Source organism: Parasteatoda tepidariorum, chromosome X1 (genome assembly GCF_043381705.1).
Source record: "Parasteatoda tepidariorum isolate YZ-2023 chromosome X1, CAS_Ptep_4.0, whole genome shotgun sequence".
NCBI lineage: Eukaryota > Metazoa > Arthropoda > Arachnida > Araneae > Theridiidae > Parasteatoda > Parasteatoda tepidariorum.
In genome coordinates this window covers 82,674,410-82,697,482 of record NC_092214.1, presented here as the reverse complement: position 1 = coordinate 82,697,482, position 23,073 = coordinate 82,674,410, and the positions used below count along the sequence as shown (strand labels likewise).

Genomic DNA, 23,073 nt, shown 5'->3' with positions numbered 1-23,073 from the left:
TTTCATGAGATAACTTCTTTTGCCGACGATTTTGTCCATTTTTATGATTAATTAAAGCAAGCTTACGCATTCTTGTAATTTTTGAATTTTATATTTGAAATTTTAAAGTCGAATGACATGCTGAAATGACCCCTAGTTCAAAGAGTCAAAGCTAAATAGTTGCATTGCCGATTGTTTCGAAAAGAATTAACTACTTCGGTGCAATGAAACAATTATCAATGAATATGCTTGTTTCCTTATTACGAAACATTAGATTCAAATTTGTATTCATTATTTCTTCAAAACGTGTATTAAAACTATTATTACAGGTTATTTCAGTAGAAAAAATCCTAATGTTAGAAAAAGAACAATTTTTGAGATGATGATTCTAAAAATAGCACGTTTTTCGAATCTTTTAACAATTTTTTTAATTTAGTAGTTGTTTAACAAAACGCATATTGAACATTTTCCTGATAAAGCAATATTTTTTTGAACTGTTCAAAAAATGCAAAATAATATGAACAACTTTTTAAGCAGATATTTTCCACTTTTTAAAAGAAAAGGGTAACTTTCTTTAAGTTAGCGCACAAGAATAGTTTTGAAAGTCGAAATAAAATTGTATGTCCATAGTTTTTTGTTCATTTAAAAAGCAAAACAATCCGTTGCAGTTTTTCGCTGTGCACACATACGCATTTACTTTTCATTACTCGAATAAATAAGAAACAATAAAAAGAAAAGAAAATTAATAATTTATCTTCATTTTTCCTAAACAATAGTATTCTTAGTAAATAGTCAGCTGTTCTGCATCGAATGATATTGTGTGTGATCAGTAGAATATTTTTAATTTCTTAACAAGACTTAATCCTCAGATAGCTGGCAATAAATCTAAGTTTACTTTTAATAAGAACTTAGCAATAATTTAAAAAGTAATTTTATTTTAAAGGAAAACATAAATTAAAGTACTAAAACGATTGATAGTATATTATTGGAAAATAATATATATGGTCGAATAAAAAATAAGTTTTTGGGTTAAAATTTAATTAAAAAGTTAGAAAAATAATTCTGCGAAACAAGCGCAGACAGATAATTTACAAATTTATTTTAAGATTAAGGCGATATATAAGATGTAAAGAAGTTTTAAGATTATTAAAAATGCTGAATACGTATTTTTATTAATATTTATAAAATATATATTCAAGAAATTGATAAATATATTATTCCAAATCTATGCATACGTATGTATATCATTGAAATTGTATCAATTATTGAAAAACAAAATCAAAAAATAAGAAATAATCACATTAAATAAGCACGATCTGGTGTATAATCATATTCTATCAGAAGCACGCTTTTATAAAATCAGATATTCGTTGACTAAAGTGTTTTTTATTCAAATTTCTTTACTAAATTGCAAATAAATTAATAAACGACTAAAAAAGAAACATCTTATTGTATAGTTTGAAAGAAATAAAAATAAAAAGATAAGCAAACGATTATTAGCAACAAAAAAAATATGAATGAAATTTTACGCGAAGTCAAGTTCCTCGCAAGTTTATCACATTTTAATATTAATCGCCCCATTTAATTATTTCTTCATTGTCGCCAAATTATTTTTTTAAAAATAATTAATATTAATTTTTCTCAGCTTCTAATAAATAATACAGTTAAAACTTTAGATTTTTCAATTGAAAAATATGTAGATTAATATGGTATAAAAAAATTTATACCTTATAATTCAAAATTTTTTCATCCTCAATATAATTAAATAATAAAAAATCATAAATATTAATTAAAAATTATTTTTTTCATGAAATTATCTTTGGTTAAATTAGTTTTATGAGTGGGTGCAATTTTCTTTGAATTGCTTTATTAGTTTTAGCAATATGACTAAAAACGTAAAAAGTGAAATTAACATTAAGGGGTGCGAACTTTGAATCGCTCTCCTGTCCAAACTATGGGGATCATATTTCCCAGATTGCGGCTACTCCCTATATTTTGAAGGTTAAGAATCCAAATATGTAAGAAAAAATATATGTTTATTCAGAGAAAGTACGTTTTTGTGTCTGATTTCGTAACTTAATTAATAGTTAGCACTAATTAATTAGCATATTTGAGGNTTTTTTTTTTTTTTTTTTTTTTTTTTTTTTTTTTTTTTTTTTTTTTTTTTTTTTTTTTTTTTTTTTTTTTTTTTTTTTTTTTTTTTTTTGCGGACTGTACACCAGCAAGATCCATCATGTAATTAAACTCATTTTAAAATTTTTATCTTATCAAATTTACTAGTCTTTTACTTTACGTCGAATTTCTATAACGATTTTTTTCCTCTTTACTTAAATACTAATTCGCGACTCTAAATCTATATACTTTTTAAATTCCAATTTGAAGAAGAATTTTAAATTGCGATTTATGAGCAGTGTATTTGTGGTCAATGAAAATATTAGGGGCCCTATGTAAATTTTCATGAAACTTTGGATTAGGAAATGTTTATCATATTCAAAAGCAAAATGACATTACAGTGAGCAATCTAGTTAGTCTTACTAAGCAAAACCTATAAGGGAAAAAACACTGACATTTTCTTTGAAATTCTTTTTCCTTTAACTAATAGAGACTAATACTTTTAAAAAAAATCGAAGTAAAGATTTTTGAATTGAAAATAATGCATTTACAAGTAAAATATATTTACATAAAATGTATTTTGGCATTTTTTAATTTTAAAAGAATAATCTAATGGTTACTGAAAAATCAGTTAGATTATCGAAATTATATATGCACTAAAATACAATCCAATCTTCCCAAAAAAATTAGTTGGATTTCTATTCATTCATATTCAAAAATGTATTAATAGTTGTTTTTTTTTTTAATTAAAGAAATTTTAATGATGATTAACTCTTTTTCTTAGAATAAAGTTATTGCAAATAAATGCAATTTTGATAGATTATTGTTTGGAAGTGAGCCGTGTTTAGAGGAATTTACCTTCAACGCAGAAAAAGACAACAGCGTTCCATGCTGTATTTCCAGATGATAAGTTATTAAAGCACTACATATAATATTTTTCACTTTTTTTGTCCTAAATTAATACAAAATAATGAATAACATATCATAAATATGTTAAAAAGCGCTTCGTCAAAGGCTAATAAAAAGTTGTAACTAAAAACACCCTGTTTAGATCAGGATATAGCTTTTAGGTTGGCAGATGTCAAGGTAACGTGACATGTGCTCCATGGATCATGTGAATAAAATCTGCTATAAATTTCTGTTCAAATTTAAAACGACAAATGTTGCTTATGAAGTACGAGAGAAAACTTAAAGCAATATGGAATGGTTTAAACAATTAGTAATCATGGTTACAAAATGAGATCAGATTGACAATAATATGTCTATTGCACTATGTGAATATCGGTTTTTGATAAGCTTACAAAAAAAGCTTTATACTAAAGCCTTTGAAAATGATTATTCCTAAATTGGATGAGACTGAAGATTCAGAGGTGTGATTCTTTTCAAAATTAAATTGAGTTACTAAATGAATCGTAATTGGCAATAATTCATCAATTACACTGTGTGAATATCGGATTTTAAAAGGCTTGCAAAAAATAAAAAGGCCTTATATCGAAAATAATTGTTACTGAATTGAAAGAGACTAGAAAATTAGGTTGCAAGGATGCTTATGGAAAGCAGTTTTTTTAAAAAATTACATGAATCGTCATGTTTCTGTAATAGATCTTGGAACTCTACGCACTATATAGTTGAAAGCTATTTTCAGAGGGCTCAAAATACGTGTTTAAGAAAATGGACTCAACTGTAAAGGTATGATTTAGATGCTTTTTTTTAAAGAATAAGATTAAAAAAAGAAATCTTTTTAGCAAAGGGCTTTCAGCAAATGTGGGCGTCCATTTGCTTAAATCACTAGTACAATTTGTTAAATTAGTCTTTCATGAAAATAATTTACAGTTGTTTTTGCAAGATTGTCACAATTATAATTGTGGTAATCATTGGTTACAATTTATAACAGTGGCATTAAAATTACGTTGTAGGAATTTAAATATTTAAAATCAACTATCGTTTATTATTCTTAATACGAAAAGATCACATGAAAAGTTACATCTGTAATATACCCATCTACTCTGATGCGGATGTCTGGGAAATTGCTCCATAATAATTATGCATATTATTTTAAAAAAAGTAAGAAAAATTTAGCACAAAATTCCTCATTTAGTTGTTAAATTTAAGTTGAACATTGAAAAGGTGCATTTTTTGCTCGGTTTATTTTCCTTAATACGCCTTTTGAACTATGTTTATTTTCATAACTATGCTTTTTTAATTGAGTCCAGAATAAGAAATTAGCAGACGACATACTATAACGCATTTTTACAATCGTTTCACTAAAATGGACTGCACTTGTCAGTAATTTTATCAAATTTGTATTTTTTTACTCTTAATTGGAGCTCGTTTTTCGCCTAGTGAGTAAAATATGAATCGCCTTTATATAGCAGACTTCTTTTTTCCAAGTACTCTATAACGTATGTATTTAATGGTTATCAGTGAGTGTCTAAAGGGATAGAGTCCAATGAGGTGAACCGAGTTCGAATCCCGGGCGAATGGCGAGCTGACACGAATTCCGCCCCAGGTCACACCAACCACAGTGCTGACGTAAAATATCCTTAGTGTTTGATGGATCATGAGTTAGAGTCCCTTGCAGTCAAGCTAACCCTGAGAGATTTTTCTCTTCGTGAAATTCAAATGCTGGTTGCTTGTATCAAAAAGTCCTCCACGAAAGCAAATTTCGCCCAATACTTGATCCAGGACTTCCCTTGTATTCTGGATTCGGTTTAAAATTAAAAGGCTACATAGTTGAACATTGGTGGTCGTAAACCTTAAATTGGTTCGCTGTTCAACGACGATTATAAAATAAAATAATGATTATTAGCAGTCTCGAAAGGATGTTCTTCTTGTATTGAGAATATCATTTTATTACAAGCAGGCAAGCATAATAATAATACAAAACCATTTACATTGTCTTCCTCATATGACAATGCTCAAAATTACAAGTACTTATTCCACTGGTATATTTACAAAAGCGGCAATCAAAAGCAGCAAGGTATACATTATGAAACCATTGTCACTAAACTGTTTTTACCTTACCTCTAAAGCATACTGAGAACACATGGAAGAAATCTCCATTCTAGTTTTACATACCAAGCACTCCTACACCAATAAATTAAAATCCTCACATATGTATTCAATCAAATTGGAATAATTTTACATCTCATTACATATGGTGTTTAACATATAAATTTGTAAGAAACTTAAAATTTATATAATATCGAAATGCAAGAAGACTTTGCATAAATAAAAGTTTGATATAGACAATTAAATATTACACATCTCCAACTAAGCTTCGGTGTAGGGGTGCAATACAAACAAATTTCAGTTTTATATTCATCTTAATATTCTTTATTCCTTGCTGCTGACAACTTTCTATGCAATGATGCTTGAACATTTGCTCGTTTGAAAGAAAATAGTAAAATATTCATCGTACAAAATTCTAAGCGAATTTCTTATTTAATATTATTACTTATGCAATTCTGTTCACAAAAGTCATTATTTTAATATGTGTTTACATACACATATGGTTGAATATATCACTGCCTCAAAAGAATTTTCGAATCTAATATTGTAATTTGGAATTTAATTTTTATAGAGTAGGTGTCTACAAAGAAATATATCATTATTGAAGTGTCAATACAAATTCTACAGCAAGCGTGATAGGATGGGAAACTTGTATTTTGTTTCCTTGTTTTGGATTTATCTAATATTAAAATAGAAAACTAACTAATAATTTATTTTTATTAGGATGTCTTGTGAGGAATAACTTGTAATTTCAATGAAAAATGACAAGCATTATGAACTTATTTCAGCTAGAAGCTATTTTAAGTAAAAAATGATAAAGAAGTGCACCTAGTGCTTCAGTACTAGTGCACTTGAATCTTTATTACCAAGCTCAGATTAGTAATGGTGTAAAGCAGTATAATGAACAAGTCTAGAGTCTCCTAGATGAACCAATCTTTGGGAGATATATTGTTTTGAATTTATTCTATTCTAAAATCTGTTTTATATTATGAGTTTCTTTTTGGGAAGTTTCTTTGATGAATAGCAACATTAGTTTTGTAAAAATATATCTATAAAGTTAGTATTGTTTTGAAACTTTTGTAGTAATGGCTATCTTACTATTGATTGTGTAATACATTTTTAATATTTTTATCCATTTAACAAATACCCTCTTCAAGGACTTTGCTTACGTCTGGTGCAATAAGTGGAATAAAATGTCTTTATCATGCTAAGTGCCGTGAGCAAAAGGTTAATTCATAATTCAGTAGGAAAGGTTTGTGAAGCGATTTAGATTTGTGCTTCTGAAACTAAGACATTGAAGCTTCTGTTTTATTTTGAGTACAGGTCATGGAGTTAGTAAATTAATAAAATACATATTTTAGTTATGGAATCTTTTTTTTTGTTTTTTCAAATCTGTTTTACATTAATTTATGGCTGCGCATGGTACATTTATAAATCCCTCAGACCTGGCCCCCTGTATACCGAACATCAACTTTACACTCAGTTATCTACCTTAATAACTTTCAAAATGACTAGCATTTTTTGAGGTGAAGCTCTACATCCGTATTATTATCTCAGAAATTCTAAATTAGTACTCACTGGATGGCAACAGTTAGATTATTTACGTAATCCAAATATAGTTTACCAAAGGAAAAATTTACGCTTAAAAATGTCATAATTTTGACAGAAAGGAATCAATTTATTTGAACTTATGAAATGCATAGAATTTTGATCTTGCTTTTTGATCAAATTTTAATAGCAGCTGTATTTTTAATTCGAAAATTTTAGTCGTAGTTTAAAGGAAGTTATTATAAAGTGACATATTTTTAGATCCCCCCTATGTTAAATTATTCTTGTATATTATTAAGATAATTATTATGCCTAAATTCAGTTTTTATTCGAAATTAATATGCCTCAGATCATTTACACAAATCTGTATTCATCTATTTTTAAATGTTGTAGATAATTCCTACTTGTGAACTTAACTGAAATTTCAGTTTTTTTTCTAAGCGAAATAGTGTCATAAATTTATATTTTTCTAATTTAACTCATGTATCTTGACTAATGATCAAGAATTTAGATACGTTTTAAAATTGCCCTTTTCAACTGGTCAGGATGACTCAGTAAATATATCTTTATTTTTGACAGTGGTGAAAAATGTTTGAATAGTAAGATAACGAGTTGCTGCTTACAAAGCGCACCGACTACAGTGGTCAAAATATATCCATGTGCTCCCCATATGACGTAAATAAAGCTAGTTTCATTCAAAGTAATCAATTGGAGTGAGTTTTTTCGAAAATTTAAATCAAAAGTATTATCTAACAAAATTACAACATGGGCAAATAAAAACTACTGCCGCAATTATAGATGCTTAGACAGGTTGTGGAAAGACGGTGATAAAAAAAAAGTTGTATACTTGTAATACTTTAATTTGTTTAAATCATTTAATCATGAAATGATAGTTGTTGAATAGTTTTTGAAATTTCGACCATTCAATATATTTATAGCAATTCAGGGAAGACATTTTTTCTGGTTTCGATGTATGCCAAAACATGCAAATTGCATTCAATTATTCTTTTTATTTTGAAACAATAAAAGGATTTCTCGCTCTTTTATATACATATCTTAATTGATTTAGATAGTAAAATTCAAAACTTATTTGACAGTGAGCCAGAACTCAAAATTTAACATAGTCGCTTCAAATCAACGACGAAATCACAGTTCAACCGCAGAATATAAATGAACAAAAATTTTTTTTAATATGAGTCATAAATTTATGTTTTTTTTTTAATTTAATTCATTTGCCAACGTTTCTTTTAATCAGTTTTAAGGACATTTTTTAAATATTTTTATAATATTTGTATTTAATAAACACTAAAATTATTATTAAGCTTATGCAGAATGTTTAATAAAACATGCATATTATTAAAAACTAGAAATGGACGATAGGAATTTATTGTATTTTTCCCTTAATCTAATAATAGTATTTTATGCGTTCTTAAATAATTTAGAAATATTGTCTTATGCTGATGATACTTTGTAATCAAAATTGTTTAAAAAATTCTAACTTTCACAGGAGGTTAAAAGATTTTTTTCTTTAGGAGATATTAGCAAGAATATTAATTAAGAGTCACTATAAAAGCATATGGGGTGATAATAACACATCTGTGTTAAAATATTAAGTTACAAAAATAATCATAAGATATTTGTCATTTGACTGATATGAAACAGTATGAGGTTAACTGATATATACTCTATAATTGTTAAAATATCCTGATGTAGCATGTATTACACAAACTGGCCCAGGTTAACAAGGACAGGGACTTTCTACACCATTTTAAAAATACATCGAAATGATATAACCACTACTTTAATATTCGATACAACTAAACTAAACTACTTTTGAAGAAATGGTAATAGTTACTGATTTTATCATCCATGGCGACTTTTAGTGAATATGAGGGAAATGATGTATGCTAAGCGTTTTCCTCTCCGATGATTGAGTTAGCTTTTCAGAAATATTAAATTATTTTTAATAGAATAACAGTAAAAAGCAAATCGCAGAAAGCTCTCATCTAATATTTTCATTATCTCAACGTTTGTTTCTATTAAATTGTTAACAATTGTTAAAATAACACAAAATATCGAAATAAAATAGGTAATGGTATAAAGAGGCATGTTTCAATTTTCGAAACAAAATATCAAAAATATCTAACTCAAAATTAGTTTAAGAAAAAAATTCTGGCAGCAAATTCATTTGGCAGGGAATAAAGTGAATTCCAAGAGTTATTAGTTTAAACTGTTTTCAAAAGATGGCGTTCCTTCTTATGTTCTTTACTTTGTGTTTGTTAATTGTAATTGCAGCTGACAAAAAAATATTTCGAAAATGCTTTCATTTTAATTGCATTAATGAAAAATTTCGAAAGATTTTACTGTAATTCTCGATTCGTTTTCTTTAATTTACTAGTTTAACTGTCTGCCATCTAACGAAAAACTTTCAAACTACAATAAAAAACTGTGGGCATAAAAAATTATGCATTTTTACATAAATCTACTCCAAGATTTTTTTTTACCATAATAATTTTCCCATTATAAAGTATATGTTAGGTTACTCTGTAACTAAAACGGATTCTGGTCTTAGATTTAATGGAGGTCAAAAAGTTTTGGTTATTGTGATTTAGAAATAGATTAAGCGTATTCCATATTTTTCGATTGTACATAAGAATTCATTTTAGAATAATTTTTTCTAGTGTTAAGTATTCTTAAATTTTGCATAATTTTTTTAATACAGTGTTCTAGTCTTAAATATGAATTTCAGTAATACTATTTGTTACAATTTTGTTTTAATAAGTGCACCATCTATCTCAAAAAGATAAAAGATTTTTCGATAGTATATGATGTTTAGACCATATTTTGTGAAAGATGTTTAGACCATATTTTGTTTTATTATAATTTTTCTTTACACTATTGATAGAAATTCTTAAAGAAATGATCCGAAAATGGCAGTCAAATTGTACATTTATATCATTTGTTGTGACAGACTTTTGTATAAAGTACTATTTTTATATCTTACTCCATTAATCATTTAAAAAAGAAATTAACAAGCGCAATGACTTAACCAGTCATTACGTTTGAGTGTTTAAGAAAATAAATACGTATTGATTCTTTTTTTACTTCAAGTATAGATTTCAAATTTACAAATTGTTTAAATATGAAAACAGAAAAAAATATATACAAAAGAAATATATAATTAGAAAAATACGTATGAGTACATGAGGAATAGGAAAAATAACAATAAAAAACCTACTAATAGAATATTAAGCGTTCTTACTTTATTAAATATCACTATTCCGAGAATATTCAAACTGTAAATTGAAAGTAACGCATAAAAATCTTACTTAAAACAAACTTGCAAAACCAATTATTTGGGAAAAATACTTACATATATATAAGAAATCCTACATTGCTTATGAGGTATGCTCTTGCTATTGAAAAGACATACTTTTACGGACTTTTGAAGAATACCGATAATTTTTTACGGTTGAATTAATAATTAATGCTTCGTATTCATATTTTGTTCTGTAGAAAAAGGCACGTTTTTCCTCTCACGGCAGAACTCTGAATGGATCATTTTTATTTTAGCACGTTTTACTGTAGACTAGAAGAGGAAGTCAATGACCCACGTTACTATGGAGTATGAAGCCAAATTCATTTTCGAATTTGAATGAGGGTAATTTTTCTAAAATTTGTTCGAGCAAAAATCTGTAATTTAGCATATGAATTTTACAAACAGTTGTGGAACTATTCTAAATTTAATATGAGCCTTGCAAAAGACTATTTGTGCCATTTATTAAGGAGCCCTGATTTTAGTTTTTTTTGCCTCACGCTGTATTCTTAATATAATCATATTTGTCTTTTTTCAAATAAATCGAGGATTTTGTTTTTGTTTTCATTTATTAAGAACCTCATAGCTATTTCAGTACCCCAAAAGCACGGAGAAAGAAAGTCTGGTTAAATTACCGTCGTGCATGGTAATGACACTTATGGACAGAAAATTTGAAAACTATATTCTGGCTATTAAAATCAAAATAAAGGGTATTTAAACCATTCATTTGGTAATTTTTCCTTTCATATGGTTACGGTTTAACGGAAATTCTAAATGCATTCAGTAGAATGTTTAAAACTGAAAACTAAATTTAACAGAATGAATGGTTTTTATGCTATGTGCTAAGTTATTATTACAAAATAATAAAATTTTTCCCTATTTAACAAATGTTATGGCATATTATAAAACTGCATTTTATTGTTAATTTTAAATCCTTACCAAAATCATTACTAAAGTGCTTCGGTAATGTGCTTTCTGAGCTTTTAGGTGTAGTCATGGAGCCAGAAACATGGCAAATTTTACTTTATTTTCATAGTTTACGAAGAATTGTACTACAGAGAGATGTAGCTCTAAAAATCACAACATACATGCTTTTTAATGGTTTTAGTAAAAATATATTATAATGAAATCCAGGACAGACCATATTTTTAATATTTACCCCTTGCCAAAAGTTTGAATTCAGAATTAATATAAATTGAAAACTATGTGAACTGATCTTAAAAATACCATCTTGAGGTAGTTTCATTTTGAAAAAGAATCATGTTTAAGATTCTAATCCATCGACAGCTAATTTTGAAAATCTGTATATATAGTAGCTTATATTCACAAAAATTTAATGGAGGTGTAAAATTTAGTGTTCAGATATTCGAACTTGTAAAATTGAAGTCATATTTCATAATTAAATGCTCAAAATTAATTTAGAATAGTAGATGAGAGCATGAAGATAAAAGATGTCGTATTTACAATTGGTTTTCAGATAAAAATTAATCAAATTATTCATAATTACCTTATTATTTTATTTAATTTACACAAAATAAATTTTGGTTTATACAGAGACTTAGACTTACATTGAGTAATTTTCCAATGATTATGAATTGTAAATATTTTTAATTAATTGACATGAGTTGAATATTAGTTCAGGACATAAAAAAATTGCCTCAACAAAACACACTGCTTAAATATCCTTGTAATCTCGCAGCTTAAAATATCCATAGCCCCAAAGTGCTTTTTTTTTCATTTTGAGAGAATGATCAAAATTTCTTTTACGTGAAAAAATATGTAAATATATCATAGACAAAATTTGAAAAATAGATAAAAAAAATTAAAAAAGAGAAGAAAACACATTTTATGATAGCAGGGTAATTCAAAATCTTTTCTTTTTTAGATTACCATTTTAAGTCATCAATTTACGAGAAGAACGCTTAAAAGACTGTTTCAAATTGAAAGTATTTGAACTGTATTATTTCAAAATCTTCATATAAAGAAAATTTTGGTTCACAGGGGCATCGAAGAATGTTTTTTTTAAAAAAATTCGAGGTCACCATTTAAGAAAACACTTGATTAATAGAATAAAATAAACATTTTCAACTTAATTCAAGCGCAGTCACAGAATTATTCGCATCGCAAATTTTAATTGAAAGAATTAAATGCGAAGTTTATTACTCATTTAAATTTTAAAGCAGTATAAATTATCATTCTTAATTTTCTTTTAATTGAGTAACATGAAATGAGGGGAGCCTGTATAATTAGAATTATCTGTTTATTTCTTCTGTGTCCTTATTGACTTTTAAGCGACATTTCATCATATTTCATTTTTTTTAATTGCCTTGTCCAATCGATGATCTTCATATGAGTTACTTATTATCTAAATCTATATGGATGTTTTATACCGAAATATATAATAACAAAAACCACTTTTTAAAACGTTCAGATAGCACAAACATTTGAAATTTACTGTCACTCGACTAATAATGCGTCTAGCAAAAACTATAAAAAGTTCCCTTTAAATTTAATTTAAATTTTCGCTTCTTACAAATATTAAAATTTTAAAAAAAATCAAAAAATGCAATTTAGTTTAATTTTTAACAAAATCGTGAATGAATGCCTTAAATAAAATTAAACCAACTAATTTAAAGCCGCATGAAAACTATTGTATTCTACATCCGGAGTCGGTAAAGGTAAGTTCGAAACTTTATCATCTGATGATTCATATGACGGTATTTCTTTAAGGCATATAATTTATGAAAAGCTCATTTCATAATTCCGTATAATATTTTTTTCTTATTTCATAATTTTTTCGTAGCGAAATGTTGTCTTTTTTTTACTCTTACTACTTCATCCTAAAACATTCAAAACTTGGTTTTTAAATTATTTATTGGTAAAAATACTTGTAAAAACTTTCTTTTTAAAGGTACTTTCCAATGCATTTATAAGGTGTTTTTCTGCAATTACTTTATTTATTTTGTTTCTAATAAAAATAGTTGTTTCTAGTTTCACTCATGGAGCTCTGAAAATATTTTTTTAAATTTTACCGTTTTACTCTGATTTTAGTAGAAACAAGTGATTAAATAATTTGATTGTTTTTTTTTTTGTTGTGTGTTCTTGCTGCTTCTTTCTTTTCGGTTCTTGATTTCAAAACCAGCTTAATCATACTTATTTAAATTTACTATTCTAATTGTTTTTTTTCCAATGCCCACCCAATTGGCACTCGTCATTTAAGTATCAGTAGGGCAGATTTGTTGGCCAATCCTTCAGCGGTTCCTATTAGGTGGGTCAACGTTGCTCCCACAGTAAGGACTGAGTACATATAAAATAAAAGTACGACATCCATGCCTTATCGGAATGAACCCAGGACCTTTCTGATGTGAGGCAACTCTCTGACACTATTTAATTGTTAGCACAAACCAAGCTTTTTTGAGTAGTTCTGATAAAAAAAAATTTGTTTGAAAAACAAAGCAAATTAATGACATAAAATAAGTTTTGTTTATTTCTTTAATTTTCATAAATATTCTGATTATTATTTTCTTTACTCAAGGATCAATTAAAACCTTTTTTTAAGTTTCTTTTTATTTTCTATCAGAATATAGTTTAAATACAGGTGTAGTTTATTTCTTCCCATAAATAAAATACAAATTAGTTTTTAATTTCTATATAAAGCGTTTTGTTAGGGGAAACAATCTTTAAAAATTATGAATATTAGTTCTTCTGGAAAATATTAAGATCATTTAGCTAAATTGAGATTTATTGCAAAAACAAGAAAATCCTTTATCAAAGTTCAGGATACCTGATATAAGATGTTTCTTGTGTCGTGTACACTTAATGAAAATTGATTAAGCTGGCTTTGAAACAATGACCTTAAATAATTTAAGTACATTAAGCAGTTCGCGCAATAGATTTCTTACAGATTGATGAAATTTTTTTCGCATACAAATCATTCAATATTAAAATTACAAATGAGCATCAAGATAATGTTGTAGAACTATTTAAATTATATTCATTATAAAAAGATTATTATTTATAAGGATATGAAAATATATAATATGATCTTACATATACTTTAAATTTCTTTTCTTTCAGTTCAAAATAAACAATATTTTTAAAATAACTAACATCATACATAATCTATATTTTTTCACTTGGTGTTAAATACAGGCTAAAAAATTTACTCCACATTCATATAAAGTACGTACAGTAATAATTTAGCTGTTTGGAGGATGATTTATACTACTGTCAATCTAAAGAATGTCTATTTGGAAAATTATATTTGAAGTATCGAAAAAAGTCGGAGAATATCACATTTTTAAGCGTTACTCGGCCATAATATAAACATAAAAATTTGAAGTAAAAATTTTATATAAGCTTTTTATCATTAAAAACATTTGTTTTTTGAGAAAAAAAAAACGCTAATTTGCATTAACTAACTAGTAATTTCGATTTTTTTGTTCTAACAACAATTGTCTTTAATGATTAAAGTTATATTTTAAGTACTTGATTCAGATTTGAACAACTATTAATCTATTACAAACTACTGAACTTGTTTAGACTCTATAATTAATCTGAAAATTATTTATAAATGATTGTATGAATATTATTTGATTTAATTACATTTTCTAAAACTTCAAGAAAAGTTAGTTTATACCTAATGAATATATTACATAATCAATCGATGTTTTAAATTTGAATTGTTTAAATTTGAAAGTGTTTGGTATAGTTTTTGATTGGTTTATTTATTTTACTGTTGTAGCGTATAAAACTTAGGTTTCTACACTGACACATTTTCCTAATTGAAATATTATTTTTCATTTCAATCAATAATATTTCGTTTTATTTTGCCTATTTATGAAATTTTTCAAACAACACTAAATACTTATTTATATTTCAGAAACATGATTTAAAATATTTGAAAGTTTGGAAATAGTTTCAAAAAATGTCTGAAATGTTTCTTTTTATTTAATAAAAAAATCAAAGCTCCTATTTCAATGCAACCTTCTGTAAAACATTACAAAATTATTTCAAAACAGTCAGTTTAGTTATCTATATGTTTCAAGATTGAACAAAGAGCAAACCCATTCTCCTAGGAGCAAACATTGAAGCAAAAAAAAAACATTAAAAATAAAAAAAAAAATTAATGATTACATTTGTATTTTTTTCTGATTTACGTTACCCAACTTTTATGTTGCTAATGAGAATATAACTACAAACTAACTTTTAAGCAGGAGTTAATTATCATAAGGAGGAGTTAATTATTACTTACTCTGTGGTGAAATATTTGCACCGAACCACCAGTTTAGCAATAATACCTGAGGAAAGTTAAGGAATCCATGTATTGGCTATTAATTGATTAAATTTAATGCCTAACCTCTTTTTCTTAGCCTTACGCATTCAAATGTGTTGGCGGAAAAGAAAGCGTGAGAAATAATAAAGAATTTTAATGAACCCAAAAGATTGGCAACCGTATAACGGATTTCACATTTTATGCTGATGTGTTAGGCAGATGTAGAAGGAATCTCTAAAAATAGATCTTATTCTGCACTCAATTCAAGGTTGTGGTATAAAAAGATTACAGATTATTTTAAGGATTTTTATTTATTGAAAGAGTATTACATAAGAGAATAATTTGGTTTTTAAAATGTTAGGAAATATGTTATGCATATTTCAGCATAACAGTAACATAATCTTATGATCAACTTATCATAAAGATTATATAATTATCGTGACGCAATAAGATATTTCTGAAATATAATAAGTACTGCCATGTGCTGTTTGCCTTTTGACTTGTATGTAATAAAACTATAATTTAAACTGACGAATTTTCATCATCTACAAATAAAATATGAATATATTTTTAAGCTCTGAAGCATGAAGTAACATAAGTCATTATTTAATATGAGCGATTTACCAACGCACAATGGGATAAATATACATTTACATGAAGTATGAATAATAAAAACACATAATATTTTTTATCACATTCTTACATAACTGAATTATTTAAGGAAATATAAAATGTTTGTCCGTAAATATTTTCTGCTCTAATCCGTATAGAACTACTTAAGTTTTGATGGTTCTTGCGCTGAAAATAGTAGCGCGAAACAAACCCGCAAGCAATAAACTATAAACAAAATATTACTTTCTTTGAAGTACACATTTATCAATTTCTCGTGTTACATTTTGCTTAAAAAATGATGATTTCTTTTCGCCTCTAAAGTGGTTTATCCTAGTCTAAATGCAACACATGAAAGTGATGAGGTAAATCAAAAGGAAAAAAAAGTGCAAGGTATTTTTCCTGTAGAAACAAACACACACTCACACACATTAAGAGTTTTAGTAAGAGATTCATTTAGACATGAATCCTGAATGTTTTGTTATCATGACTTTCACCTTATGTAAGATTTTATGAAGAATGATAATTTGGAATAGTCACTTGCTCCCTAGGGGGACTATACCTTCATCATGGACATCGCTGATATGTAAATAGATGATCCAATACATGAGGTTGAAACAGACAAAACACACGGGAAATACAACACGTGAATATTTGTCTATATCGCTGGGGCTGACGCCAAAGAGCTTGTTGGTATTCTTGCAAAAGGTCACTGTCTCATACTCAGTACCAGCAAGGCTGATAGGATGTTCCAATGTTGAATGTTTTGAGGAGTAGCACTTTGGTTCAACCAATTTCAAACGCACTTCCTAGAAAAAGAATGAAAAATAAGTGTAAAAAGTTAGTTAAAAATTTGAGAATAAAACAAAAAAAATAAATTTCAAGTTTATTGAACACTCTGCCATTCTAAGCACAATGAAATAATACAATTAGCCACGACTTAACCCAAATCTCTTATTTTAGGGTTATATCTTTAATAGCAATTGCAGTATAGTACACGGATTAGTGAGCGCTGTGCAAGATCTTCAAACATAGTAGTTGGTAACGGAACAAATATTCCATCGCTGAAATTGAAACAAAGCCCTTGCTATGAACAAAAGTAGTAAACGAAGCTAATTTAAATTGACACAGTTTGGCGTGGTTTAGCACACAGCTCCTTTTTAGGGTTCAACCTCAAGTAATCCACACATATTTATCACACAACCTAAATAATACACGCACAATAAAAAAACAGACATATTTTAGAGCATTATCGTCAGGATCAAAATTATTATTCTATCATTAAAACTACAAAGCCAATGTTATGGATAAATGTCATAATTGAAACTGAATGTAGAGCACAATGCAAGAAATTTTACCATATTCAAACAAAGCAGTGAAGTAACTATAATTAAAATGGTACTCAAACTTTTAACTGTGAGAAAAATCGTTTATTAACTGCTTTTACCTAATAGGGTCAAATAACTAGAATTTAATTCACCAACTAGGTGCACCCAGTTAGTTTAGTTCGTTCAGACGTTTCGTTCCTTGTAGCTGGGTACAGCCAAGCAGGCTAATCTGTTAATCTCATGAACAACAGATCTGGGGTTCGAGTCCCAATGTTGACACCATAATATCTCCTCTATCACCTTCAACGCATGAAGAGTTTATAGAGTCCTACACTATCCAATTCGTTATCTTGGAGCAATAGAGTACTATACTCTTATTCACGCAGATGGCAGCAACACACATATATTTTTGAACACTTTTGTCGAGACAGGAACTTTAAAAATGGCCAAAAACTTCTACTGAAAAATAACATTAATACTTTAAATGTCTTTAATAATATAAATTTTAAATATTATTCAATGTGATATAAATTTAAAATACTATTCAATATTTAATTGCCTGTTAATTAAGGAATATTTTAAGTTACATAAACCATAATGTTAAACTTTAAATTGCCATACTTAACTTGAAATTTTACTAAAGAGAGACATTTAAGCTACTTTAATCAAACCTACTGACATTGGTTGGGTAGATTAATAAAAGCTAAATTCCAGAATAAAGCTTGTTGCTGTCGTTCAACTTAATCTCCTGAAGTGGAATTGACAGTAGGATTTAGGTGTTTCAGGTGATTACAGAGATTAGTTTAGTCTGATCAAAAGACAATAGATAATGTTTCATTTCACAACTGTTCTTTCTTCTATACGAACTCATTCCTTGACAATAAAGCATGCTTCAAATAACTCAATGTTATTCAAAACCAAGTTTGGCAACTTTAATTACTAAGCATTTAATGATAGACAAAATAACACCGAAGTAAGTTTGGTAGTTTTGCATAAAATATTATATTATATATCCATTTTAAACTATTCCATTACACTGAGAGCATTTTTGAAGGCAAAAATGCCGAATTCTAGACTTCAATAGAAAGTAAAAAAAAATTGCTTATTATCAGCCTTTTATTGATGAACAGATTAACATTTCTAAAAACAAAGTATTTAGAACAGTTTAAAAAAAATTAAATGCCAAATTCTAGACTTCAAAATAAATTAAGTGACTGTTCAGCCTATAACGAAACACAAAATAACTCTGATTGTAAGTTTGGTAAGATTAAATAAAATGTTAGACTATCTATCACTTTTTAGACAATTTTTGTAAAATTTAAAATTTCTAAATTTTAGACTTCAACAGAAAATAAATAACAGCACTTTAGATTAGATAGCAAGGGTAAATAAATAAAATATTGATTTACTATAAATTTGATATTTTACACTTGCAAGGATGAAATCGGAAATGATACAACCGAAATTTGCAATGTGTAATTTAAATGCAATTTCACACAAACTCAAGTTTTTAATGAAATAATTTTTCAGCCCATGAAGGTATCTGTAAAATATATTTAGCTATTAAAAGGTTGTTAAAAACTATTTGTTATTTTGAATTGCAGATTTTGCCCCAAACGTTGTGCTAATTTTTGATTTTAAAGAAGTGGCACATATATATATATATATATATATATATGCTTCTTTTTTTGATACCTTCCATAAACATGTTATTACAGGTGATTTAGATATTATTGATAATGATAAAATTAAAAAATTAATCTCTCTAGGTTCTAAATTTAGACCATCCTTTCCAACTGCTAAAAATAAAGTAATTTATATTTTTTTTAAAAATCTCGATGATTTTATTTTAAAATTATCTTTCAAACATAATTTCCAAATTGAAGGCTTTTTTGAATGGAGAGAGAATATCATTAAAGATTTTAAAATCAGTATTAAAAGGGACAAATTAGTTTTTCATAAGGATTTAATTTTTAACTCTGTTCTAAAACAAGGTATTAAAAATATTCAAAATAAATTTTGTATTACCACTGTTGATAAGGCTAAGAATAATTTTGCAATCATTTGAAAATTTATTTACAAGCAACTTCTTTCCAATGAACTTAATAGCAATATAACATACAAAAAACTTAACACCAACAGTGATATTATTATTAATAAAATTAATGCTATCTATGAAAGACTTAAAATTAAACCAAATAATATTAAAAATTTTCCTTTTCTTTTTGTCCATCCAAAATTCCATAAGACTCCAACCAAATTCAGGTTTATTGCTAGTGTCGTTAATAGTAGCATGAAAAAAATCGGTATTTACTTTGAGAACATTCTTAAAAAAGTTTATAACAAAATTAATAAGCTTACTAAAGATAATAATTTTTTAAATTGGAATATTAAAAATAGCATTCAGGTTTTAAATACACTAAAAGCTTTAAAAAATGTTGATTCAATTCACTGTTTTGATTTCGAAAACCTATATACTTCCCTTCCAACAAATAAAATTCATGATGACCTTCTTCAAATTCATAGCATGTTTAATTTCAGTGATATTATTAATGAAGACACCTGGAACTTTCTAGTACATATTTACCTTAACAACAATTATATTCTCTTTAATGACCACTTTTTTCAACACATTAAAGGTATTCCCATGGGTAATAATTTTAGTACTAACATCTGCAACATTTTTCTTTCTCTACAATAATATGGGTCTGTAAAATCATATGTTAATCTTCCAATTAATTCTTTCTTTCTCAGATTCATTGATGATCTATTAGTTATTAATTTGAATGATTTCGATATTCTAGCCAAACATATTTATCCAAATGAATTAATTCTTAATAAAACAAATAATAGTAATTCTTCAGCAAATTTTTTAGATTTGACTCTTAATATTAATGAAGATAAAAAATATTACATTTAAACTTTTTGACAAAAGAAATGAATTTAACTTTCCAATAAAAAATTACATTAATTTTAACTCTAACTTAGCCAATAAGGTTTTTTCTAATATTATTACCAATCAAACTCATAGATTTTACAGGAATAATTCTAATTATAACGAGTTTTTATTAGACACTGATAAATATAAAAACGATTTTATTAATAGCCATTTTCCCTGTTCATTTCTTAAATTCCATTTTAAAAATATCTTAAAAAACTTGGTACATTAATTTTAAATTTTTATTTAATTTTTCTGCTTTTAGAATGAACTCTGATTTTTTCAAGGTAGGAACTAACTACGATAAACTGTTCCTAAAGCCACTGGACGGAATAGTTTGGATGTATGACCTTTTATATAGGATGAGTTAAATATTTTTTAAGTTATTTCTTGATAATCTGTAGCCTCTTAAAATTAATTTAATTGTCCAGTACAATAAACAGTTTATTATTTAATTAATTAATTTATTTATTTTTATTTTCATTATTTTTTATTATTATTTTCGTATAAGTGGAATGGGCTCTGGTTCATAAAGAACCACCCCAAATGAATGCAGCTGATACGTGTATACTTTAAAATCATGTAAGGTGGTATGAATGAAAGATAAAGCCTATATACGGCTTTCTATCCATATGTGCTGGCTCTGATTTTTAAATAAGTCACCCTATGAAAGATGGAAAAGTGTATACTGTAATATTATGTAAGGATGTATGAATGAAGTCTATAAACGGCTTTCTATCCATTTGTACAGAACTGACTTTTAAATAAGTTACCCTTTGAATGATGGAATGAAGATGAATGCTTTTTTCCTTTTCGATCTGTTAATTAAATTAACCCGTTAAGCAATTTTTTATTATCATTTTAATTACATTTTCTCCATTTTTGGGTTTTAATAAATTTATTTCCGAAAAATACATTTTTACTAAATTTTCTCATAGATGGAAGCACTAATATTTTACTTTAAAATTTTTTCTTCTTCTTCGATCAAATATATATTTATTAATTTTATTTTTTTCGATTCAAGCTATAAGCACAACTTCAAATATTTTACCTCTTCGCGAATTTTGTTAACTGTTTAATTATTGTACTTTTAAACCTAAACCGCATTTTGCTACACACCGGTAAGTTTGATTACTTTTTACATTTTTCTTTTATTTCATGATCTTTTTCAACAATATGTTTTTTGCGATATCGACACATATAAAGAATAGTTTTTATCTTAGGATAATTATTCTTTATTCAGAAATACCGCATAGTATTAAATTTTGTTTATAGATATATATAAGACTTAATTATCTTTAATTTTCAAGATTATACTATTTTATTCAATGTTATTTACAACGAGGAATTAATCTTGCTTCGTAATCATGATGATAATATTAATTTAAATTTTTTGGATTTGGGTATTATAAAAGAAGAAAATATCTAATTTGTTGATTTATGCGATAAAATAAATCATTTTAATTTTAATATTAATAAATTAATTACTTGGAATTCTAATGTTTCTATGAGCATCTATTTAAATACCACACTTAATGAAATGAGCAGAATTAAAAGAATATGCAGTAATATTTATTTATCCAAAAAAACAAATCGATAAACTCTTTTAAAATTTGATAAATAACAATGGATACCCAACTAAAGTAATAAAATGTTATATGAAATCACTGAATTAATCGTATATTTCTGTGGATATATTTACTAAACATTTTCTTTGTTAAGTTATATAATTTTCCCATGTACAAGTCTATTTCGGGTAAATCCGTTGAAAAAATTATTCTCTATATAATTTCTTTGTTAATTTGTATATTTTTTCCAGGTGCAAATCCATTTCGGGCAAATCCATGGTCAAAATTATTTACTAAAAAATTCTTTTGCTAAAAAATTTCCTTTGCTGATTTATATAATTTTTCCGTGTGCAAATCAATTTCGGGCCAATCCGTGGCTAAAATTATTCATTAAAAAAAACTTTTCTTTGTTAATTTTTATAATTTTTCCATGTGCAAATCCATTTCGGGCAAATCTGTGGGTAAAATTATCTACTAAAAATGTCTTTATTAATCCATAAAATTTTTCCATGTGCAAATCCATTTCGGGCAAATCCGTGGCTAAAATTATCTACTAAAATAATTTTTCCTTGTTAATTTTTATAATTTTTCCCTGTGCAAATCCTTTTCGGGCAAATCCGTGGGTAAAATTATTTGCAAAACAGGCCATTTCTGTTTCTGTTTTCTATTTCATATTTTTTCTTAAATAAATATTTATTTAGTTTCTAAAATTATTTATGGTCAGCTTTTTAAATTATCCAGTATAATATTACCTTGCGCACATCCATTTCGGGCCCATCCTTGGTAACTAACAAATCAATGCACAGCATAACAAATCACTTCAGCAATGCAGTAAGAACGGCACTTTAAGTTCCTCTAGTTACACTCAATTTGAGTTTTTGTTTTCATATTTTGTAATCTGGCAATCTTGTTGCGAAAATATTTTTAAATCATTCTTGAAAAATTTCCCGTTCATGTAAGTACATCTGATTTCGCAACTCGCTTTGGAGATTTTGTTTTATACTGTTTTCTCTTTTTATTTTATTTTATTTTCAGTTTTTACGTGTTATTTTTACTTATTGTGTTCTATTTTACTTGTTGTAATTTTCGTAAAAAATTTTTTTGAGTGCTCCTTACACTATTGTATTAATATATTTTGCCTTGGCTATATTGATACAATATCAGAAGGCTCTCTTTTTCGCGGATATAATCGTGTGGGCTGATGAAAAGATTAAATCTTCAATTTTCCGGTTTTTCTTAAAAAAATTTATCCTTTTTTTTACCAGTTGTTTGTTATTTTTTTCATTATTATTTCCCCCTCTTTTTCATATGTCTATAATTTTCCTTTGCTTTATCCTCATTTTGAACTTGATATATATATATATATATATATATATATATATTTTAGA

At 26.7% G+C, this 23,073-nt stretch overlaps 1 protein-coding gene across 1 annotated transcript in view; it reads right to left on the bottom strand.

The window, feature by feature from the left end:
- Window positions 1-4,916: 4,916 nt before the first annotated feature.
- LOC107450611 (gamma-aminobutyric acid receptor subunit beta) overlaps window positions 4,917-23,073 on the bottom strand; it is a 481,963-nt gene continuing 463,806 nt past the window's right edge. Inside the window, exon 7 of the mRNA XM_071187317.1 lies at window positions 4,917-16,660. Within this exon, the coding sequence (XP_071043418.1) occupies window positions 16,388-16,660 (273 nt within the window). The 3' untranslated portion in view covers window positions 4,917-16,387. The remainder of the gene's footprint in view (window positions 16,661-23,073) is intronic.